This window comes from Zophobas morio, unplaced genomic scaffold, assembly GCF_036711695.1.
Source record: "Zophobas morio isolate AGI-343-1 ecotype UQ-CSIRO unplaced genomic scaffold, CSIRO_AGI_Zmor_V1 ptg000049l, whole genome shotgun sequence".
In the NCBI taxonomy this organism is placed as follows: Eukaryota; Metazoa; Arthropoda; class Insecta; order Coleoptera; family Tenebrionidae; genus Zophobas; species Zophobas morio.
Window position 1 is genome coordinate 3,150,340 of NW_026972154.1, and position 22,038 is coordinate 3,172,377.

The window sequence follows — 22,038 nt, forward strand, 5'->3', positions numbered from 1 at the left end:
AATTTTAGCTAGAAACTGTATTTTTGTCGATTTTTATTGAATTTGAACTATATTTCAACGTTTTTTGATGGTTCTGAGCCACCAAACACACTTAAAGCATGCAGAATCGACTCAGAATAGGAAAAGGAGACGTTTAGGTCAAGTTTATGCATTCTGGCGTTCGTAGATACAAGAAAACTGTTAAAATTCTTCAGAAACGTCAATTTTGAAGTGTTTTCTTGTACTTTTAAGCCACTCAGATACCCTACGGGCTCGGAAAGTGCAACGAAACCATCAAATTTTAGCTAGAAACTGTATTTTTGTCGATTTTTATTGAATTTGAACTATATTTCAACGTTTTTTGATGGTTCTGAGCCACCAAACACACTTAAAGCATGCAGAATCGACTCAGAATAGGAAAAGGAGACGTTTAGGTCAATTTTATGCATTCTGGCGTTCGTAGATACAAGAAAACTGTTAAAATTCTTCAGAAACGTCTCTTTTGAAGTGTTTTCTTGTACTTTTAAGCCACTCAGATACCCTACGGGCTCGGAAAGTGCAACGAAACCATCAAATTTTAGCTAGAATCTGTATTTTTGTCGATTTTTATTGAATTTGAACTATATTTCAACGTTTTTTGATGGTTCTGAGCCACCAAACACACTTAAAGCATGCAGAATCGACTCAGAATAGGAAAAGGAGACGTTTAGGTCAATTTTATGCATTCTGGCGTTCGTAGATACAAGAAAACTGTTAAAATTCTTCAGAAACGTCACTTTTGAAGTGTTTTCTTGTACTTTTAAGCCACTCAGATACTCTACGGGCTCGGAAAGTGCAACGAAACCATAAAATTTTAGCTAGAAACTGTATTTTTGTCGATTTTTATTGAATTTGAACTATATTTCAACGTTTTTTGATGGTTCTGAGCCACCAAACACACTTAAAGCATGCAGAATAGACTCAGAATAGGAAAAGGAGACGTTTAGGTCAATTTTATGCATTCTGGTGTTCGTAGATACAAGAAAACTGTTAAAATTCTTCAGAAACATCACTTTTGAAGTGTTTTCTTGTGCTTTTAAGCCACTCAGATACCCTACGGGCTCGGAAAGTGCAACGAAACCATCAAATTTTAGCTAGAAACTGTATTTTTGTCGATTTTTATTGAATTTGAACTATATTTCAACGTTTTTTGATGGTTCTGAGCCACCAAACACACTTAAAGCATGCAGAATCGACTCAGAATAGGAAAAGGAGACGTTTAGGTCAATTTTATGCATTCTGGCGTTCGTAGATACAAGAAAACTGTTAAAATTCTTCAGAAACGTCACTTTTGAAGTGTTTTCTTGTACTTTTAAGCCACTCAGATACCCTACGGGCTCGGAAAGTGCAACGAAACCATCAAATTTTAGCTAGAAACTGTATTTTTGTCGATTTTTATTGAATTTGAACTATATTTCAACGTTTTTTGATGGTTCTGAGCCACCAAACACACTTAAAGCATGCAGAATCGACTCAGAATAGGAAAAGGAGACGTTTAGGTCAATTTTATGCATTCTGGCGTTCGTAGATACAAGAAAACTGTTAAAATTCTTCAGAAACGTCACTTTTGAAGTGTTTTCTTGTACTTTTAAGCCACTCAGATACCCTACGGGCTCGGAAAGTGCAACGAAACCATCAAATTTTAGCTAGAAACTGTATTTTTGTCGATTTTTATTGAATTTGAACTATATTTCAACGTTTTTTGATGGTTCTGAGCCACCAAACACACATAAAGCATGCAGAATCGACTCAGAATAGGAAAAGGAGACGTTTAGGTCAATTTTATGCATTCTGGCGTTCGTAGATACAAGAAAACTGTTAAAATTCTTCAGAAACGTCACTTTTGAAGTGTTTTCTTGTACTTTTAAGCCACTCAGATACCCTACGGGCTCGGAAAGTGCAACGAAACCATCAAATTTTAGCTAGAAACTGTATTTTTGTCGATTTTTATTGAATTTGAACTATATTTCAACGTTTTTTGATGGTTCTGAGCCACCAAACACACTTAAAGCATGCAGAATCGACTCAGAATAGGAAAAGGAGACGTTTAGGTCAATTTTATGCATTCTGGCGTTCGTAGATACAAGAAAACTGTTAAAATTCTTCAGAAACGTCGCTTTTGAAGTGTTTTCTTGTACTTTTAAGCCACTCAGATACCCTACGGGCTCGGAAAGTGCAACGAAACCATCAAATTTTAGCTAGAAACTGTATTTTTGTCGATTTTTATTGAATTTGAACTATATTTCAACGTTTTTTGATGGTTCTGAGCCACCAAACACACTTAAAGCATGCAGAATCGACTCAGAATAGGAAAAGGAGACGTTTAGGTCAATTTTATGCATTCTGGCGTCCGTAGATACAAGAAAACTGTTAAAATTCTTCAGAAACGTCACTTTTGAAGTGTTTTCTTGTACTTTTAAGCCACTCAGATACCCTACGGGCTCGGAAAGTGCAACGAAACCATCAAATTTTAGCTAGAAACTGTATTTTTGTCGATTTTTATTGAATTTGAACTATATTTCAACGTTTTTTGATGGTTCTGAGCCACCAAACACACTTAAAGCATGCAGAATCGACTCAGAATAGGAAAAGGAGACGTTTAGGTCAATTTTATGCATTCTGGCGTTCGTAGATACAAGAAAACTGTTAAAATTCTTCAGAAACGTCACTTTTGAAGTGTTTTCTTGTACTTTTAAGCCACTCAGATACCCTACGGGCTCGGAAAGTGCAACGAAACCATCAAATTTTAGCTAGAAACTGTATTTTTGTCGATTTTTATTGAATTTGAACTATATTTCAACGTTTTTTGATGGTTCTGAGCCACCAAACACACTTAAAGCATGCAGAATCGACTCAGAATAGGAAAAGGAGACGTTTAGGTCAATTTTATGCATTCTGGCGTTCGTAGATACAAGAAAACTGTTAAAATTCTTCAGAAACGTCACTTTTGAAGTGTTTTCTTGTACTTTTAAGCCACTCAGATACCCTACGGGCTCGGAAAGTGCAACGAAACCATCAAATTTTAGCTAGAAACTGTATTTTTGTCGACAAACTGTTAAAATTCTTCAGAAACGTCACTTTTGAAGTGTTTTCTTGTACTTTTAAGCCACTCAGATACCCAACGGGCTCGGAAAGTGCAACGAAACCATAAAATTTTAGCTAGCAACTGTATTTTTGTCGATTTTTAGTGAATTTGAACTATATTTCAACGTTTTTTGATGGTTCTGAGCCACCAAACACGCTTAAAGCATGCAGAATCGACTCAGAATAGGAAAAGGAGATGTTTAGGTCAATTTTATGCATTCTGGCGTTCGTAGATACAAGAAAACTGTTAAAATTCTTCAGAAACGTCACTTTTGAAGTGTTTTCTTGTACTTTTAAGCCACTCAGATACCCTACGGGCTCGGAAAGTGCAACGAAACCATCAAATTTTAGCTAGAAACTGTATTTTTGTCGATTTTTATTAAATTTGAACTATATTTCAACGTTTTTTGATGGTTCTGAGCCATCAAACACACTTAAAGCATGCAGAATCGACTCAGAATAGGAAAAGGAGACGTTTAGGTCAATTTTATGCATTCTGGCGTTCGTAGATACAAGAAAACTGTTAAAATTCTTCAGAAACGTCACTTTTGAAGTGTTTTCTTGTACTTTTAAGCCACTCAGATACCCTACGGGCTCGGAAAGTGCAACGAAACCATCAAATTTTAGCTAGAAACTGTATTTTTGTCGATTTTTATTGAATTTGAACTATATTTCAACGTTTTTTGATGGTTCTGAGCCACCAAACACACTTAAAGCATGCAGAATCGACTCAGAATAGAAAAAGGAGACGTTTAGGTCAATTTTATGCATTCTGGCGTTCGTAGATACAAGAAAACTCTTAAAATTCTTCAGAAACGTCATTTTTGAAGTGTTTTCTTGTACTTTTAAGCCACTCAGATACCCTACGGGCTCGGAAAGTGCAACGAAACCATCAAATTTTAGCTAGAAACTGTATTTTTGTCGATTTTTATTGAATTTGAACTATATTTCAACGTTTTTTGATGGTTCTGAGCCACCAAACACACTTAAAGCATGCAGAATCGACTCAGAATAGGAAAAGGAGACGTTTAGGTCAAGTTTATGCATTCTGGCGTTCGTAGATACAAGAAAACTGTTAAAATTCTTCAGAAACGTCAATTTTGAAGTGTTTTCTTGTACTTTTAAGCCACTCAGATACCCTACGGGCTCGGAAAGTGCAACGAAACCATCAAATTTTAGCTAGAAACTGTATTTTTGTCGATTTTTATTGAATTTGAACTATATTTCAACGTTTTTTGATGGTTCTGAGCCACCAAACACACTTAAAGCATGCAGAATCGACTCAGAATAGGAAAAGGAGACGTTTAGGTCAATTTTATGCATTCTGGCGTTCGTAGATACAAGAAAACTGTTAAAATTCTTCAGAAACGTCTCTTTTGAAGTGTTTTCTTGTACTTTTAAGCCACTCAGATACCCTACGGGCTCGGAAAGTGCAACGAAACCATCAAATTTTAGCTAGAATCTGTATTTTTGTCGATTTTTATTGAATTTGAACTATATTTCAACGTTTTTTGATGGTTCTGAGCCACCAAACACACTTAAAGCATGCAGAATCGACTCAGAATAGGAAAAGGAGACGTTTAGGTCAATTTTATGCATTCTGGCGTTCGTAGATACAAGAAAACTGTTAAAATTCTTCAGAAACGTCACTTTTGAAGTGTTTTCTTGTACTTTTAAGCCACTCAGATACCCTACGGGCTCGGAAAGTGCAACGAAACCATAAAATTTTAGCTAGAAACTGTATTTTTGTCGATTTTTATTGAATTTGAACTATATTTCAACGTTTTTTGATGGTTCTGAGCCACCAAACACACTTAAAGCATGCAGAATAGACTCAGAATAGGAAAAGGAGACGTTTAGGTCAATTTTATGCATTCTGGTGTTCGTAGATACAAGAAAACTGTTAAAATTCTTCAGAAACATCACTTTTGAAGTGTTTTCTTGTGCTTTTAAGCCACTCAGATACCCTACGGGCTCGGAAAGTGCAACGAAACCATCAAATTTTAGCTAGAAACTGTATTTTTGTCGATTTTTATTGAATTTGAACTATATTTCAACGTTTTTTGATGGTTCTGAGCCACCAAACACACTTAAAGCCTGCAGAATCGACTCAGAATAGGAAAAGGAGACGTTTAGGTCAATTTTATGCATTCTGGCGTTCGTAGATACAAGAAAACTGTTAAAATTCTTCAGAAACGTCACTTTTGAAGTGTTTTCTTGTACTTTTAAGCCACTCAGATACCCTACGGGCTCGGAAAGTGCAACGAAACCATCAAATTTTAGCTAGAAACTGTATTTTTGTCGATTTTTATTGAATTTGAACTATATTTCAACGTTTTTTGATGGTTCTGAGCCACCAAACACACTTAAAGCATGCAGAATCGACTCAGAATAGGAAAAGGAGACGTTTAGGTCAATTTTATGCATTCTGGCGTTCGTAGATACAAGAAAACTGTTAAAATTCTTCAGAAACGTCACTTTTGAAGTGTTTTCTTGTACTTTTAAGCCACTCAGATACCCTACGGGCTCGGAAAGTGCAACGAAACCATCAAATTTTAGCTAGAAACTGTATTTTTGTCGATTTTTATTGAATTTGAACTATATTTCAACGTTTTTTGATGGTTCTGAGCCACCAAACACACATAAAGCATGCAGAATCGACTCAGAATAGGAAAAGGAGACGTTTAGGTCAATTTTATGCATTCTGGCGTTCGTAGATACAAGAAAACTGTTAAAATTCTTCAGAAACGTCACTTTTGAAGTGTTTTCTTGTACTTTTAAGCCACTCAGATACCCTACGGGCTCGGAAAGTGCAACGAAACCATCAAATTTTAGCTAGAAACTGTATTTTTGTCGATTTTTATTGAATTTGAACTATATTTCAACGTTTTTTGATGGTTCTGAGCCACCAAACACACTTAAAGCATGCAGAATCGACTCAGAATAGGAAAAGGAGACGTTTAGGTCAATTTTATGCATTCTGGCGTTCGTAGATACAAGAAAACTGTTAAAATTCTTCAGAAACGTCGCTTTTGAAGTGTTTTCTTGTACTTTTAAGCCACTCAGATACCCTACGGGCTCGGAAAGTGCAACGAAACCATCAAATTTTAGCTAGAAACTGTATTTTTGTCGATTTTTATTGAATTTGAACTATATTTCAACGTTTTTTGATGGTTCTGAGCCACCAAACACACTTAAAGCATGCAGAATCGACTCAGAATAGGAAAAGGAGACGTTTAGGTCAATTTTATGCATTCTGGCGTCCGTAGATACAAGAAAACTGTTAAAATTCTTCAGAAACGTCACTTTTGAAGTGTTTTCTTGTACTTTTAAGCCACTCAGATACCCTACGGGCTCGGAAAGTGCAACGAAACCATCAAATTTTAGCTAGAAACTGTATTTTTGTCGATTTTTATTGAATTTGAACTATATTTCAACGTTTTTTGATGGTTCTGAGCCACCAAACACACTTAAAGCATGCAGAATCGACTCAGAATAGGAAAAGGAGACGTTTAGGTCAATTTTATGCATTCTGGCGTTCGTAGATACAAGAAAACTGTTAAAATTCTTCAGAAACGTCACTTTTGAAGTGTTTTCTTGTACTTTTAAGCCACTCAGATACCCTACGGGCTCGGAAAGTGCAACGAAACCATCAAATTTTAGCTAGAAACTGTATTTTTGTCGATTTTTATTGAATTTGAACTATATTTCAACGTTTTTTGATGGTTCTGAGCCACCAAACACACTTAAAGCATGCAGAATCGACTCAGAATAGGAAAAGGAGACGTTTAGGTCAATTTTATGCATTCTGGCGTTCGTAGATACAAGAAAACTGTTAAAATTCTTCAGAAACGTCACTTTTGAAGTGTTTTCTTGTACTTTTAAGCCACTCAGATACCCTACGGGCTCGGAAAGTGCAACGAAACCATCAAATTTTAGCTAGAAACTGTATTTTTGTCGACAAACTGTTAAAATTCTTCAGAAACGTCACTTTTGAAGTGTTTTCTTGTACTTTTAAGCCACTCAGATACCCAACGGGCTCGGAAAGTGCAACGAAACCATAAAATTTTAGCTAGCAACTGTATTTTTGTCGATTTTTAGTGAATTTGAACTATATTTCAACGTTTTTTGATGGTTCTGAGCCACCAAACACGCTTAAAGCATGCAGAATCGACTCAGAATAGGAAAAGGAGATGTTTAGGTCAATTTTATGCATTCTGGCGTTCGTAGATACAAGAAAACTGTTAAAATTCTTCAGAAACGTCACTTTTGAAGTGTTTTCTTGTACTTTTAAGCCACTCAGATACCCTACGGGCTCGGAAAGTGCAACGAAACCATCAAATTTTAGCTAGAAACTGTATTTTTGTCGATTTTTATTAAATTTGAACTATATTTCAACGTTTTTTGATGGTTCTGAGCCATCAAACACACTTAAAGCATGCAGAATCGACTCAGAATAGGAAAAGGAGACGTTTAGGTCAATTTTATGCATTCTGGCGTTCGTAGATACAAGAAAACTGTTAAAATTCTTCAGAAACGTCACTTTTGAAGTGTTTTCTTGTACTTTTAAGCCACTCAGATACCCTACGGGCTCGGAAAGTGCAACGAAACCATCAAATTTTAGCTAGAAACTGTATTTTTGTCGATTTTTATTGAATTTGAACTATATTTCAACGTTTTTTGATGGTTCTGAGCCACCAAACACACTTAAAGCATGCAGAATCGACTCAGAATAGAAAAAGGAGACGTTTAGGTCAATTTTATGCATTCTGGCGTTCGTAGATACAAGAAAACTCTTAAAATTCTTCAGAAACGTCATTTTTGAAGTGTTTTCTTGTACTTTTAAGCCACTCAGATACCCTACGGGCTCGGAAAGTGCAACGAAACCATCAAATTTTAGCTAGAAACTGTATTTTTGTCGATTTTTATTGAATTTGAACTATATTTCAACGTTTTTTGATGGTTCTGAGCCACCAAACACACTTAAAGCATGCAGAATCGACTCAGAATAGGAAAAGGAGACGTTTAGGTCAAGTTTATGCATTCTGGCGTTCGTAGATACAAGAAAACTGTTAAAATTCTTCAGAAACGTCAATTTTGAAGTGTTTTCTTGTACTTTTAAGCCACTCAGATACCCTACGGGCTCGGAAAGTGCAACGAAACCATCAAATTTTAGCTAGAAACTGTATTTTTGTCGATTTTTATTGAATTTGAACTATATTTCAACGTTTTTTGATGGTTCTGAGCCACCAAACACACTTAAAGCATGCAGAATCGACTCAGAATAGGAAAAGGAGACGTTTAGGTCAATTTTATGCATTCTGGCGTTCGTAGATACAAGAAAACTGTTAAAATTCTTCAGAAACGTCTCTTTTGAAGTGTTTTCTTGTACTTTTAAGCCACTCAGATACCCTACGGGCTCGGAAAGTGCAACGAAACCATCAAATTTTAGCTAGAATCTGTATTTTTGTCGATTTTTATTGAATTTGAACTATATTTCAACGTTTTTTGATGGTTCTGAGCCACCAAACACACTTAAAGCATGCAGAATCGACTCAGAATAGGAAAAGGAGACGTTTAGGTCAATTTTATGCATTCTGGCGTTCGTAGATACAAGAAAACTGTTAAAATTCTTCAGAAACGTCACTTTTGAAGTGTTTTCTTGTACTTTTAAGCCACTCAGATACCCTACGGGCTCGGAAAGTGCAACGAAACCATCAAATTTTAGCTAGAAACTGTATTTTTGTCGATTTTTATTAAATTTGAACTATATTTCAACGTTTTTTGATGGTTCTGAGCCATCAAACACACTTAAAGCATGCAGAATCGACTCAGAATAGGAAAAGGAGACGTTTAGGTCAATTTTATGCATTCTGGCGTTCGTAGATACAAGAAAACTGTTAAAATTCTTCAGAAACGTCTCTTTTGAAGTGTTTTCTTGTACTTTTAAGCCACTCAGATACCCTACGGGCTCGGAAAGTGCAACGAAACCATCAAATTTTAGCTAGAATCTGTATTTTTGTCGATTTTTATTGAATTTGAACTATATTTCAACGTTTTTTGATGGTTCTGAGCCACCAAACACACTTAAAGCATGCAGAATCGACTCAGAATAGGAAAAGGAGACGTTTAGGTCAATTTTATGCATTCTGGCGTTCGTAGATACAAGAAAACTGTTAAAATTCTTCAGAAACGTCACTTTTGAAGTGTTTTCTTGTACTTTTGAGCCACTCAGATACCCTACGGGCTCGGAAAGTGCAACGAAACGATCAAATTTTAGCTAGAAACTGTATTTTTGTCGATTTTTATTGAATTTGAACTATATTTCAACGTTTTTTGATGGTTCTGAGCCACCAAACACACTTAAAGCATGCAGAATCGACTCAGAATAGGAAAAGGAGACGTTTAGGTCAATTTTATGCATTCTGGCGTTCGTAGATACAAGAAAACTGTTAAAATTCTTCAGAAACGTCTCTTTTGAAGTGTTTTCTTGTACTTTTAAGCCACTCAGATACCCTACGGGCTCGGAAAGTGCAACGAAACCATCAAATTTTAGCTAGAAACTGTATTTTTGTCGATTTTTATTGAATTTGAACTATATTTCAACGTTTTTTTATGGTTCTGAGCCACCAAACACACTTAAAGCATGCAGAATCGACTCAGAATAAGAAAAGGAGACGTTTAGGTCAACTTTATGCATTCTGGCGTTCGTAGATACAAGAAAACTGTTAAAATTCTTCAGAAACGTCACTTTTGAAGTGTTTTCTTGTAATTTTAAGCCACTCAGATACCCTACGGGCTCGGAAAGTGCAACGAAACCATCAAATTTTAGCTAGAAACTGTATTTTTGTCGATTTTTATTGAATTTGAACTATATTTCAACGTTTTTTGATGGTTCTGAGCCAACAAACACACTTAAAGCATGCAGAATCGACTCAGAATAGGAAAAGGAGACGTTTAGGTCAATTTTATGCATTCTGGCGTTCGTAGATACAAGAAAACTGTTAAAATTCTTCAGAAACGTCTCTTTTGAAGTGTTTTCTTGTACTTTTAAGCCACTCAGATACCCTACGGGCTCGGAAAGTGCAACGAAACCATCAAATTTTAGCTAGAATCTGTATTTTTGTCGATTTTTATTGAATTTGAACTATATTTCAACGTGTTTTGATGGTTCTGAGCCACCAAACACACTTAAAGCATGCAGAATCGACTCAGAATAGGAAAAGGAGACGTTTAGGTCAATTTTATGCATTCTGGCGTTCGTAGATACAAGAAAACTGTTAAAATTCTTCAGAAACGTCACTTTTGAAGTGTTTTCTTGTACTTTTAAGCCACTCAGATACCCTACGGGCTCGGAAAGTGCAACGAAACCATCAAATTTTAGCTAGAAACTGTATTTTTGTCGATTTTTATTAAATTTGAACAATATTTCAACGTTTTTTGATGGTTCTGAGCCATCAAACACACTTAAAGCATGCAGAATCGACTCAGAATAGGAAAAGGAGACGTTTAGGTCAATTTTATGCATTCTGGCGTTCGTAGATACAAGAAAACTGTTAAAATTCTTCAGAAACGTCACTTTTGAAGTGTTTTCTTGTACTTTTAAGCCACTCAGATACACTACGGGCTCGGAAAGTGCAACGAAACCATCAAATTTTAGCTAGAAACTGTATTTTTGTCGATTTTTATTGAATTTGAACTATATTTCAACGTTTTTTGATGGTTCTGAGCCACCAAACACACTTAAAGCATGCAGAATCGACTCAGAATAGAAAAAGGAGACGTTTAGGTAAATTTTATGCATTCTGGCGTTCGTAGATACAAGAAAACTCTTAAAATTCTTCAGAAACGTCATTTTTGAAGTGTTTTCTTGTACTTTTAAGCCACTCAGATACCCTACGGGCTCGGAAAGTGCAACGAAACCATCAAATTTTAGCTAGAAACTGTATTTTTGTCGATTTTTATTGAATTTGAACTATATTTCAACGTTTTTTGATGGTTCTGAGCCACCAAACACACTTAAAGCATGAAGAATCGACTCAGAATAAGAAAAGGAGACGTTTAGGTCAAGTTTATGCATTCTGGCGTTCGTAGATACAAGAAAACTGTTAAAATTCTTCAGAAACGTCAATTTTGAAGTGTTTTCTTGTACTTTTAAGCCACTCAGATACCCAACGGGCTCGGAAAGTGCAACGAAACCATCAAATTTTAGCTAGAAACTGTATTTTTGTCGATTTTTATTGAATTTGAACTATATTTCAACGTTTTTTGATGGTTCTGAGCCACCAAACACACTTAAAGCATGCAGAATCGACTCAGAATAGGAAAAGGAGACGTTTAGGTCAATTTTATGCATTCTGGCGTTCGTAGATACAAGAAAACTGTTAAAATTCTTCAGAAACGTCTCTTTTGAAGTGTTTTCTTGTACTTTTAAGCCACTCAGATACCCTACGGGCTCGGAAAGTGCAACGAAACCATCAAATTTTAGCTAGAATCTGCATTTTTGTCGATTTTTATTGAATTTGAACTATATTTCAACGTTTTTTGATGGTTCTGAGCCACCAAACACACTTAAAGCATGCAGAATCGACTCAGAATAAAAAAAGGAGACGTTTAGGTCAATTTTATGCATTCTGGCGTTCGTAGATACAAGAAAACTGTTAAAATTCTTCAGAAACGTCACTTTTGAAGTGTTTTCTTGTACTTTTAAGCCACTCAGATACCCTACGGGCTCGGAAAGTGCAACGAAACCATCAAATTTTAGCTAGAAACTGTATTTTTGTCAATTTTTATTGAATTTGAACTATATTTCAACGTTTTTTGATGGTTCTGAGCCACCAAACACACTTGAAGCATGCAGAATCGACTCAGAATAGGAAAAGGAGACGTTTAGGTCAATTTTATGCATTCTGGCGTTCGTAGATACAAGAAAACTGTTAAAATTCTTCAGAAACGTCACTTTTGAAGTGTTTTCTTGTACTTTTGAGCCACTCAGATACCCTACGGGCTCGGAAAGTGCAACGAAACGATCAAATTTTAGCTAGAAACTGTATTTTTGTCGATTTTTATTGAATTTGAACTATATTTCAACGTTTTTTGATGGTTCTGAGCCACCAAACACACTTAAAGCATGCAGAATCGACTCAGAATAGGAAAAGGAGACGTTTAGGTCAATTTTATGCATTCTGGCGTTCGTAGATACAAGAAAACTGTTAAAATTCTTCAGAAACGTCTCTTTTGAAGTGTTTTCTTGTACTTTTAAGCCACTCAGATACCCTACGGGCTCGGAAAGTGCAACGAAACCATCAAATTTTAGCTAGAAACTGTATTTTTGTCGATTTTTATTGAATTTGAACTATATTTCAACGTTTTTTTATGGTTCTGAGCCACCAAACACACTTAAAGCATGCAGAATCGACTCAGAATAAGAAAAGGAGACGTTTAGGTCAACTTTATGCATTCTGGCGTTCGTAGATACAAGAAAACTGTTAAAATTCTTCAGAAACGTCACTTTTGAAGTGTTTTCTTGTAATTTTAAGCCACTCAGATACCCTACGGGCTCGGAAAGTGCAACGAAACCATCAAATTTTAGCTAGAAACTGTATTTTTGTCGATTTTTATTGAATTTGAACTATATTTCAACGTTTTTTGATGGTTCTGAGCCAACAAACACACTTAAAGCATGCAGAATCGACTCAGAATAGGAAAAGGAGACGTTTAGGTCAAATTTATGCATTCTGGCGTTCGTAGATACAAGAAAACTGTTAAAATTCTTCAGAAACGTCACTTTTGAAGTGTTTTCTTGTACTTTTAAGCCACTCAGATACCCTATGGGCTCGGAAAGTGCAACGAAACCATCAAATTTTAGCTAGAAACTGTATTTTTGTCGATTTTTATTGAATTTGAACTATATTTCAACGTTTTTTGATGGTTCTGAGCCACCAAACACACTTAAAGCATGCAGAATCGACTCAGAATAGGAAAAGGAGACGTTTAGGTCAATTTTATGCATTCTGGCGTTCGTAGATACAAGAAAACTGTTAAAATTCTTCAGAAATGTCACTTTTGAAGTGTTTTCTTGTACTTTTAAGCCACTCAGATACCCTACGGGCTCGGAAAGTGCAACGAAACCATCAAATTTTAGCTAGAAACTGTATTTTTGTCGATTTTTATTGAATTTGAACTATATTTCAACGTTTTTTGATGGTTCTGTGCCACCAAACAAACTTAAAGCATGCAGAATCGACTCAGAATAGGAAAAGGAGACGTTTAGGTCAATTTTATGCATTCTGGCGTTCGTAGATACAAGAAAACTGTTAAAATTCTTCAGAAACGTCACTTTTGAAGTGTTTTCTTGTACTTTTAAGCCACTCAGATACCCTACGGGCTCGGAAAGTGCAACGAAACCATCAAATTTTAGCTAGAAACTGTATTTTTGTCGATTTTTATTGAATTTGAACTATATTTCAACGTTTTTTGATGGTTCTGAGCCACCAAACACACTTAAAGCATGCAGAATCGACTCAGAATAAAAAAAGGAGACGTTTAGGTCAATTTTATGCATTCTGGCGTTCGTAGATACAAGAAAACTGTTAAAATTCTTCAGAAACGTCACTTTTGAAGTGTTTTCTTGTACTTTTAAGCCACTCAGATACCCTACGGGCTCGGAAAGTGCAACGAAACCATCAAATTTTAGCTAGAAACTGTATTTTTGTCAATTTTTATTGAATTTGAACTATATTTCAACGTTTTTTGATGGTTCTGAGCCACCAAACACACTTGAAGCATGCAGAATCGACTCAGAATAGGAAAAGGAGACGTTTAGGTCAATTTTATGCATTCTGGCGTTCGTAGATACAAGAAAACTGTTAAAATTCTTCAGAAACGTCACTTTTGAAGTGTTTTCTTGTACTTTTAAGCCACTCAGATACCCAACGGGCTCGGAAAGTGCAACGAAACCATCAAATTTTAGCTAGAAACTGTATTTTTGTCGATTTTTATTGAATTTGAACTATATTTCAACGTTTTTTGATGGTTCTGAGCCACCAAACACACTTAAAGCATGCAGAATCGACTCAGAATAGGAAAAGGAGACGTTTAGGTCAATTTTATGCATTCTGGCGTTCGTAGATACAAGAAAACTGTTAAAATTCTTTAGAAACGTCACTTTTGAAGTGTTTTCTTGTACTTTTAAGCCACTCAGATACCCTACGGGCTCGGAAAGTGCAACGAAACCATCAAATTTTAGCTAGAAACTGTATTTTTGTCGATTTTTATTGAATTTGAACTATATTTCAGCGTTTTTTGATGGTTCTGAGCAACCAAACACACTTAAAGCATGCAGAATCGACTCAGAATAGGAAAAGTTGTCGGCTACGTTAATTAATTTGAAAGGTCCTTTGTTTGTTTCGTTGACAGAGATAGATATTATTGCTGTCAAACTTTCTAATTTTAATATTCCCATCTACATATTTGTTTTGTATATACCTCCAGGTACTGCCTCAGGTACCTTTTACGATTTTGTGGATGCTATTTTCTCTTTAGAATTTATATTCCGTTCTAAGGTCATTTTAGTAGGAGATTTCAATGTCCCTGAATACCGTAATTCTTTAGAAACAGGTAATTCTTTAGGAAATACTGTTCCACTACTTCACCTTTTGGAAACACTTGAACTATCTCAACTCAATAATATTTTAAATGCTCATAATCGGCTACTGGATCTTGTTGCATCTAATATGTCCTGTACTGTTACAAGATCTGATGAGTATCTTGTACCCGAAGATCAGTATCATCCGACTCTGTTGATAAATGTTAATAACATCGCTGGACGTCAGAGTTATATAAAAGGTGTAGTCCCGACAGATAGTTACAATTTTCGTAATGTTAATATTGGTTTACTCACTGAAGGCATCTCTAACATTGATTGGTCCACACTCTACAATATCACAAATGCAAACTTAGCCTGCCAGGAGTTTTATGGGAATCTTTATGAAATATTTACTATGATGGTGCCAACAAATAAACCTCGTAAACATAAGTACCCTCCTTGGTTTTCTGTAGAGATAATAAAAGAAATAAAAATGAAAGCAAAATTTTGGAAAGCATACAAACGAGATGGTAACAACAAGGATTATGAGGAATTTAGGATATTGCGTAGGCGCATTAAACTGAAAGTAAAAACTCTTTACAAAGACTATATTGCCATGGTTGAAGAGCAGATTTCCAATGATCCAAAAAAATTTTGGCAGTTTGTTAAGATTAAGAAAAGCGGTACTGATATACCCCTTAATATGATCGTTAATGATATGAATATATCAGGTCCTACAAATATCGTGGAAGCATTTGCCAACGTTTTCAGAGCAGCGTATAACCTTTCCTCAGACAAAGTATCCACACAGGAGTATATTTCTGTAAGGCCCGATGTGTCATTATTTCCTGTTTCTGAGCAAGAGGTCTTCGAGGCGATTAATAAACTCAAGTCCAAATTTACGGCTGGTCCTGACAAAATTCCGTCCATAATAATTAGAGAATGTGCCTCTGTTCTAGTTGCTCCGCTTACGTTTTTAATTAATTTATGCCTGAAAAGTGCGACTTTCCCTGATGAGTGGAAAAAATCCAAAATTGTTCCTATTTTCAAAAGCGGTGACAAAAACATAGTTGAAAATTATCGTCCAGTGGCATTGATGAATAACTTCGCTAAGGTGTTCGAATTTATTATCTACAAACAAATGATATTCCAACTTAAGAATTCCTTAACGGAAGTGCAACATGGTTTTGTACCTGGTAGGTCGACGGTAACTAATTTGTGTGAGATTACGCAGTTTATCTCTAGCGCTACTGATTCTAATTGTCAAACTGATGTGATCTATCTAGACTGTTCAAAAGCTTTTGATAGACTGGATCACAGAATACTCTTGTCTAAGCTTGACGTCATTGGTTGTACACCTAAATTGTTAAAATTTTTCTCTTCCTATTTATCTGAACGTAAATGTTTCGTCCTTGTCCACGGATATATATCTGAAGAATTTGAGGCAGTTTCGGGAGTACCGCAAGGTTCAGTTCTTGGGCCGTTGCTTTTTAACGTTTTCATTAATGACATTGTCAATGGTCTGAATGTGCAATGTTCCTTATATGCTGATGACCTCAAAATATATTCCAAAATACACAGCGTGGAGGACTGTGAAAATTTACAAAAAAATCTTGAAGCAACTGTCAATTGGTGTCAGGCAAACAAGATGCCTATTAATAGAAAAAAGTGTGTGACAATGACTTTCGGACTGAAAAAGAATGAAATATTGTTCAATTATAAGATAGGGGAAGTATTATTGAGTAGGCCAGAAATCGTGAGTGACTTAGGAGTAATATTTGATAAAAAATTGTTATTCTCAAGGCATATTGAGACAACTGTTAGCAAATCCTTAAAGACCTATGGATATATAGTACGCAATTCTAAAGATTTCAAGAATAATTCGACATTACTGCGGATTTTTAACTCCTTGGTAAGAAGTCAGCTAGAGTATGCTTCTGTGGTATGGTTTCCGCATTATTCAAATTATCGTCAGAATCTGGAGCGAGTGGTGAGAAGATTTTTTAAATACCTTTGTTATCGGAATGACGGCGTCTATCCAGTTCAAGGATACTCCCATACGAGATTATTGGAAAGGTTCTCAGCACAGAGTCTGACTGATCGGAATAAAAGAGCTCGAGTGATATTTTTGCACAAATTAATAAACTCCATATTTGACTGTCCGAGAGTACTCGCACAATTAAATTTTCATATCAGTGCAAGACCATATCACACTAGGTGCAAAAATTTATTCTATGTTTATGTTTCCAGAACAGACGTGTTGAAATACTCCCCACTGTATACAATGTGCGAATTAGGTAACCATGTTCAAAATGAACTTGATTTATTTCACTGTACGATCAGAGAATTAAATAAGAGTGAATTTTCTGAGTAAATAATAAATTGAAGTTTGAATTACTAGGTGTATTCTAAGTTGCATGCTCAGTAATTGGAGCTTGACTCTGTTTGAGCATGCTATTCAATAATAATAATAATAATAATAATAATAAAAGGAGACGTTTAGGTCAAATTTATGCATTCTGGCGTTCGTAGATACAAGAAAACTGTTAAAATTCTTCAGAAACGTCACTTTTGAAGTGTTTTCTTGTACTTTTAAGCCACTCAGATACCCTACGGGCTCGGAAAGTGCAACGAAACCATCAAATTTTAGCTAGAAACTGTATTTTTGTCGATTTTTATTGAATTTGAACTATATTTCAACGTTTTTTGATGGTTCTGAGCCACCAAACACACTTAAAGCATGCAGAATCGACTCAGAATAGGAAAAGGAGACGTTTAGGTCAATTTTATGCATTCTGGCGTTCGTAGATACAAGAAAACTGTTAAAATTCTTCAGAAATGTCACTTTTGAAGTGTTTTCTTGTACTTTTAAGCCACTCAGATACCCTACGGGCTCGGAAAGTGCAACGAAACCATCAAATTTTAGCTAGAAACTGTATTTTTGTCGATTTTTATTGAATTTGAACTATATTTCAACGTTTTTTGATGGTTCTGTGCCACCAAACAAACTTAAAGCATGCAGAATCGACTCAGAATAGGAAAAGGAGACGTTTAGGTCAATTTTATGCATTCTGGCGTTCGTAGATACAAGAAAACTGTTAAAATTCTTCAGAAACGTCACTTTTGAAGTGTTTTCTTGTACTTTTAAGCCACTCAGATACCCTACGGGCTCGGAAAGTGCAACGAAACCATCAAATTTTAGCTAGAAACTGTATTTTTGTCGATTTTTATTGAATTTGAACTATATTTCAACGTTTTTTGATGGTTCTGAGCCACCAAACACACTTAAAGCATGCAGAATCGACTCAGAATAAAAAAAGGAGACGTTTAGGTCAATTTTATGCATTCTGGCGTTCGTAGATACAAGAAAACTGTTAAAATTCTTCAGAAACGTCACTTTTGAAGTGTTTTCTTGTACTTTTAAGCCACTCAGATACCCTACGGGCTCGGAAAGTGCAACGAAACCATCAAATTTTGGCTAGAAACTGTATTTTTGTCGATTTTTATTGAATTTGAACTATATTTCAACGTTTTTTGATGGTTCTGAGCCACCAAACACACTTGAAGCATGCAGAATCGACTCAGAATAGGAAAAGGAGACGTTTAGGTCAATTTTATGCATTCTGGCGTTCGTAGATACAAGAAAACTGTTAAAATTCTTCAGAAACGTCACTTTTGAAGTGTTTTCTTGTACTTTTAAGCCACTCAGATACCCAACGGGCTCGGAAAGTGCAACGAAAACATCAAATTTTAGCTAGAAACTGTATTTTTGTCGATTTTTATTGAATTTGAACTATATTTCAACGTTTTTTGATGGTTCTGAGCCACCAAACACACTTAAAGCATGCAGAATCGACTCAGAATAGGAAAAGGAGACGTTTAGGTCAATTTTATGCATTCTGGCGTTCGTAGATACAAGAAAACTGTTAAAATTCTTCAGAAACGTCACTTTTGAAGTGTTTTCTTGTACTTTTAAGCCACTCAGATACCCTACGGGCTCGGAAAGTGCAACGAAACCATCAAATTTTAGCTAGAAACTGTATTTTTGTCGATTTTTATTGAATTTGAACTATATTTCAGCGTTTTTTGATGGTTCTGAGCAACCAAACACACTTAAAGCATGCAGAATCGACTCAGAATAGGAAAAGGAGAGGTTTAGGTCAATTTTATGCATTCTGGCGTTCGTAGATACAAAAAAACTGTTAAAATTCTTCAGAAACGTCACTTTTGAAGTGTTTTCTTGTACTTTTAAGCCACTCAGATACCCTACGGGCTCGGAAAGTGCAACGAAACCATCAAATTTTAGCTAGAAACTGTATTTTTGTCGATTTTTATTGAATTTGAACTATATTTCAACGTTTTTTGATGGTTCTGAGCCACCAAACACACTTAAAGCATGCAGAATCGACTCAGAATAGGAAAAGGAGACGTTTAGGTCAATTTTATGCATTCTGGCGTTCGTAGATACAAGAAAACTGTTAAAATTCTTCAGAAACGTCACTTTTGAAGTGTTTTCTTGTACTTTTAAGCCACTCAGATACCCTACGGGCTCGGAAAGTGCAACGAAACCATCAAATTTTAGCTAGAAACTGTATTTTTGTCGATTTTTATTGAATTTGAACTATATTTCAACGTTTTTTGATGGTTCTGAGCCACCAAACACACTTAAAGCATGCGGAATCGACTCAGAATAGGAAAAGGAGACGTTTAGATCAATTTTATGCATTCTGGCGTTCGTAGATACAAGAAAACTGTTAAAATTCTTCAGAAACGTCACTTTTGAAGTGTTTTCTTGTACTTTTAAGCCACTCAGATACCCTACGGGCTCGGAAAGTGCAACGAAACCATCAAATTTTAGCTAGAAACTGTATTTTTGTCGATTTTTATTGAATTTGAACTATATTTCAACGTTTTTTGATGGTTCTGAGCCACCAAACACACTTAAAGCATGCAGAATCGACTCAGAATAGGAAAAGGAGACGTTTAGGTCAATTTTATGCATTCTGGCGTTCGTAGATACAAGAAAACTGTTAAAATTCTTCAGAAACGTCACTTTTGAAGTGTTTTCTTGTACTTTTAAGCCACTCAGATACCCTACGGGCTCGGAAAGTGCAACGAAACCATCAAATTTTAGCTAGAAACTGTATTTTTGTCGATTTTTATTGAATTTGAACTATATTTCAACGTTTTTTTATGGTTCTGAGCCACCAAACACACTTAAAGCATGCAGAATCGACTCAGAATAAGAAAAGGAGACGTTTAGGTCAATTTTACGCATTCTGGCGTTCGTAGATACAAGAAAACTGTTAAAATTCTTCAGAAACGTCACTTTTGAAGTGTTTTCTTGTAATTTTAAGCCACTCAGATACCCTACGGGCTCGGAAAGTGCAACGAAACCATCAAATTTTAGCTAGAAACTGTATTTTTGTCGATTTTTATTGAATTTGAACAATATTTCAACGTTTTTTTATGGTTCTGAGCCACCAAACACACTTAAAGCATGCAGAATCGACTCAGAATAAGAAAAGGAGACGTTTAGGTCAATTTTATGCATTCTGGCGTTCGTAGATACAAGAAAACTGTTAAAATTCTTCAGAAACGTCACTTTTGAAGTGTTTTCTTGTAATTTTAAGCCACTCAGATACCCTACGGGCTCGGAAAGTGCAACGAAACCATCAAATTTTAGCTAGAAACTGTATTTTTGTCGATTTTTATTGAATTTGAACTATATTTCAACGTTTTTTGATGGTTCTGAGCCACCAAACACACTTAAAGCATGCAGAATCGACTCAGAATAGGAAAAGGAGACGTTTAGGTCAATTTTATGCATTCTGGCGTTCGTAGATACAAGAAAACTGTTAAAATTCTTCAGAAATGTCACTTTTGAAGTGTTTTCTTGTACTTTTAAGCCACTCAGATACCCTACGGGCTCGGAAAGTGCAACGAAACCATCAAATTTTAGCTAGAAACTGTATTTTTGTCGATTTTTATTGAATTTGAACTATATTTCAACGTTTTTTGATGGTTCTGTGCCACCAAACAAACTTAAAGCATGCAGAATCGACTCAGAATAGGAAAAGGAGACGTTTAGGTCAATTTTATGCATTCTGGCGTTCGTAGATACAAGAAAACTGTTAAAATTCTTCAGAAACGTCACTTTTGAAGTGTTTTCTTGTACTTTTAAGCCACTCAGATACCCTACGGGCTCGGAAAGTGCAACGAAACCATCAAATTTTAGCTAGAAACTGTATTTTTGTCGATTTTTATTGAATTTGAACTATATTTCAACGTTTTTTGATGGTTCTGAGCCACCAAACACACTTAAAGCATGCAGAATCGACTCAGAATAAAAAAAGGAGACGTTTAGGTCAATTTTATGCATTCTGGCGTTCGTAGATACAAGAAAACTGTTAAAATTCTTCAGAAACGTCACTTTTGAAGTGTTTTCTTGTACTTTTAAGCCACTCAGATACCCTACGGGCTCGGAAAGTGCAACGAAACCATCAAATTTTGGCTAGAAACTGTATTTTTGTCGATTTTTATTGAATTTGAACTATATTTCAACGTTTTTTGATGGTTCTGAGCCACCAAACACACTTGAAGCATGCAGAATCGACTCAGAATAGGAAAAGGAGACGTTTAGGTCAATTTTATGCATTCTGGCGTTCGTAGATACAAGAAAACTGTTAAAATTCTTCAGAAACGTCACTTTTGAAGTGTTTTCTTGTACTTTTAAGCCACTCAGATACCCAACGGGCTCGGAAAGTGCAACGAAAACATCAAATTTTAGCTAGAAACTGTATTTTTGTCGATTTTTATTGAATTTGAACTATATTTCAACGTTTTTTGATGGTTCTGAGCCACCAAACACACTTAAAGCATGCAGAATCGACTCAGAATAGGAAAAGGAGACGTTTAGGTCAATTTTATGCATTCTGGCGTTCGTAGATACAAGAAAACTGTTAAAATTCTTCAGAAACGTCACTTTTGAAGTGTTTTCTTGTACTTTTAAGCCACTCAGATACCCTACGGGCTCGGAAAGTGCAACGAAACCATCAAATTTTAGCTAGAAACTGTATTTTTGTCGATTTTTATTGAATTTGAACTATATTTCAGCGTTTTTTGATGGTTCTGAGCAACCAAACACACTTAAAGCATGCAGAATCGACTCAGAATAGGAAAAGGAGAGGTTTAGGTCAATTTTATGCATTCTGGCGTTCGTAGATACAAAAAAACTGTTAAAATTCTTCAGAAACGTCACTTTTGAAGTGTTTTCTTGTACTTTTAAGCCACTCAGATACCCTACGGGCTCGGAAAGTGCAACGAAACCATCAAATTTTAGCTAGAAA

The 22,038-nt window shown here is 35.6% G+C and overlaps 1 protein-coding gene across 1 annotated transcript; it reads left to right on the top strand.

Annotated features, from left to right (window-relative positions):
- Nucleotides 1-14,837: 14,837 nt before the first annotated feature.
- Nucleotides 14,838-16,038, top strand: LOC135142579 (uncharacterized; the record flags this gene model as incomplete). Its single annotated transcript, XM_064074300.1, has 1 exon — nucleotides 14,838-16,038. A coding segment is annotated over exon 1 (1,201 nt), but the record flags the coding sequence as incomplete, so codon positions are not given.
- Nucleotides 16,039-22,038: the final 6,000 nt, after the last annotated feature.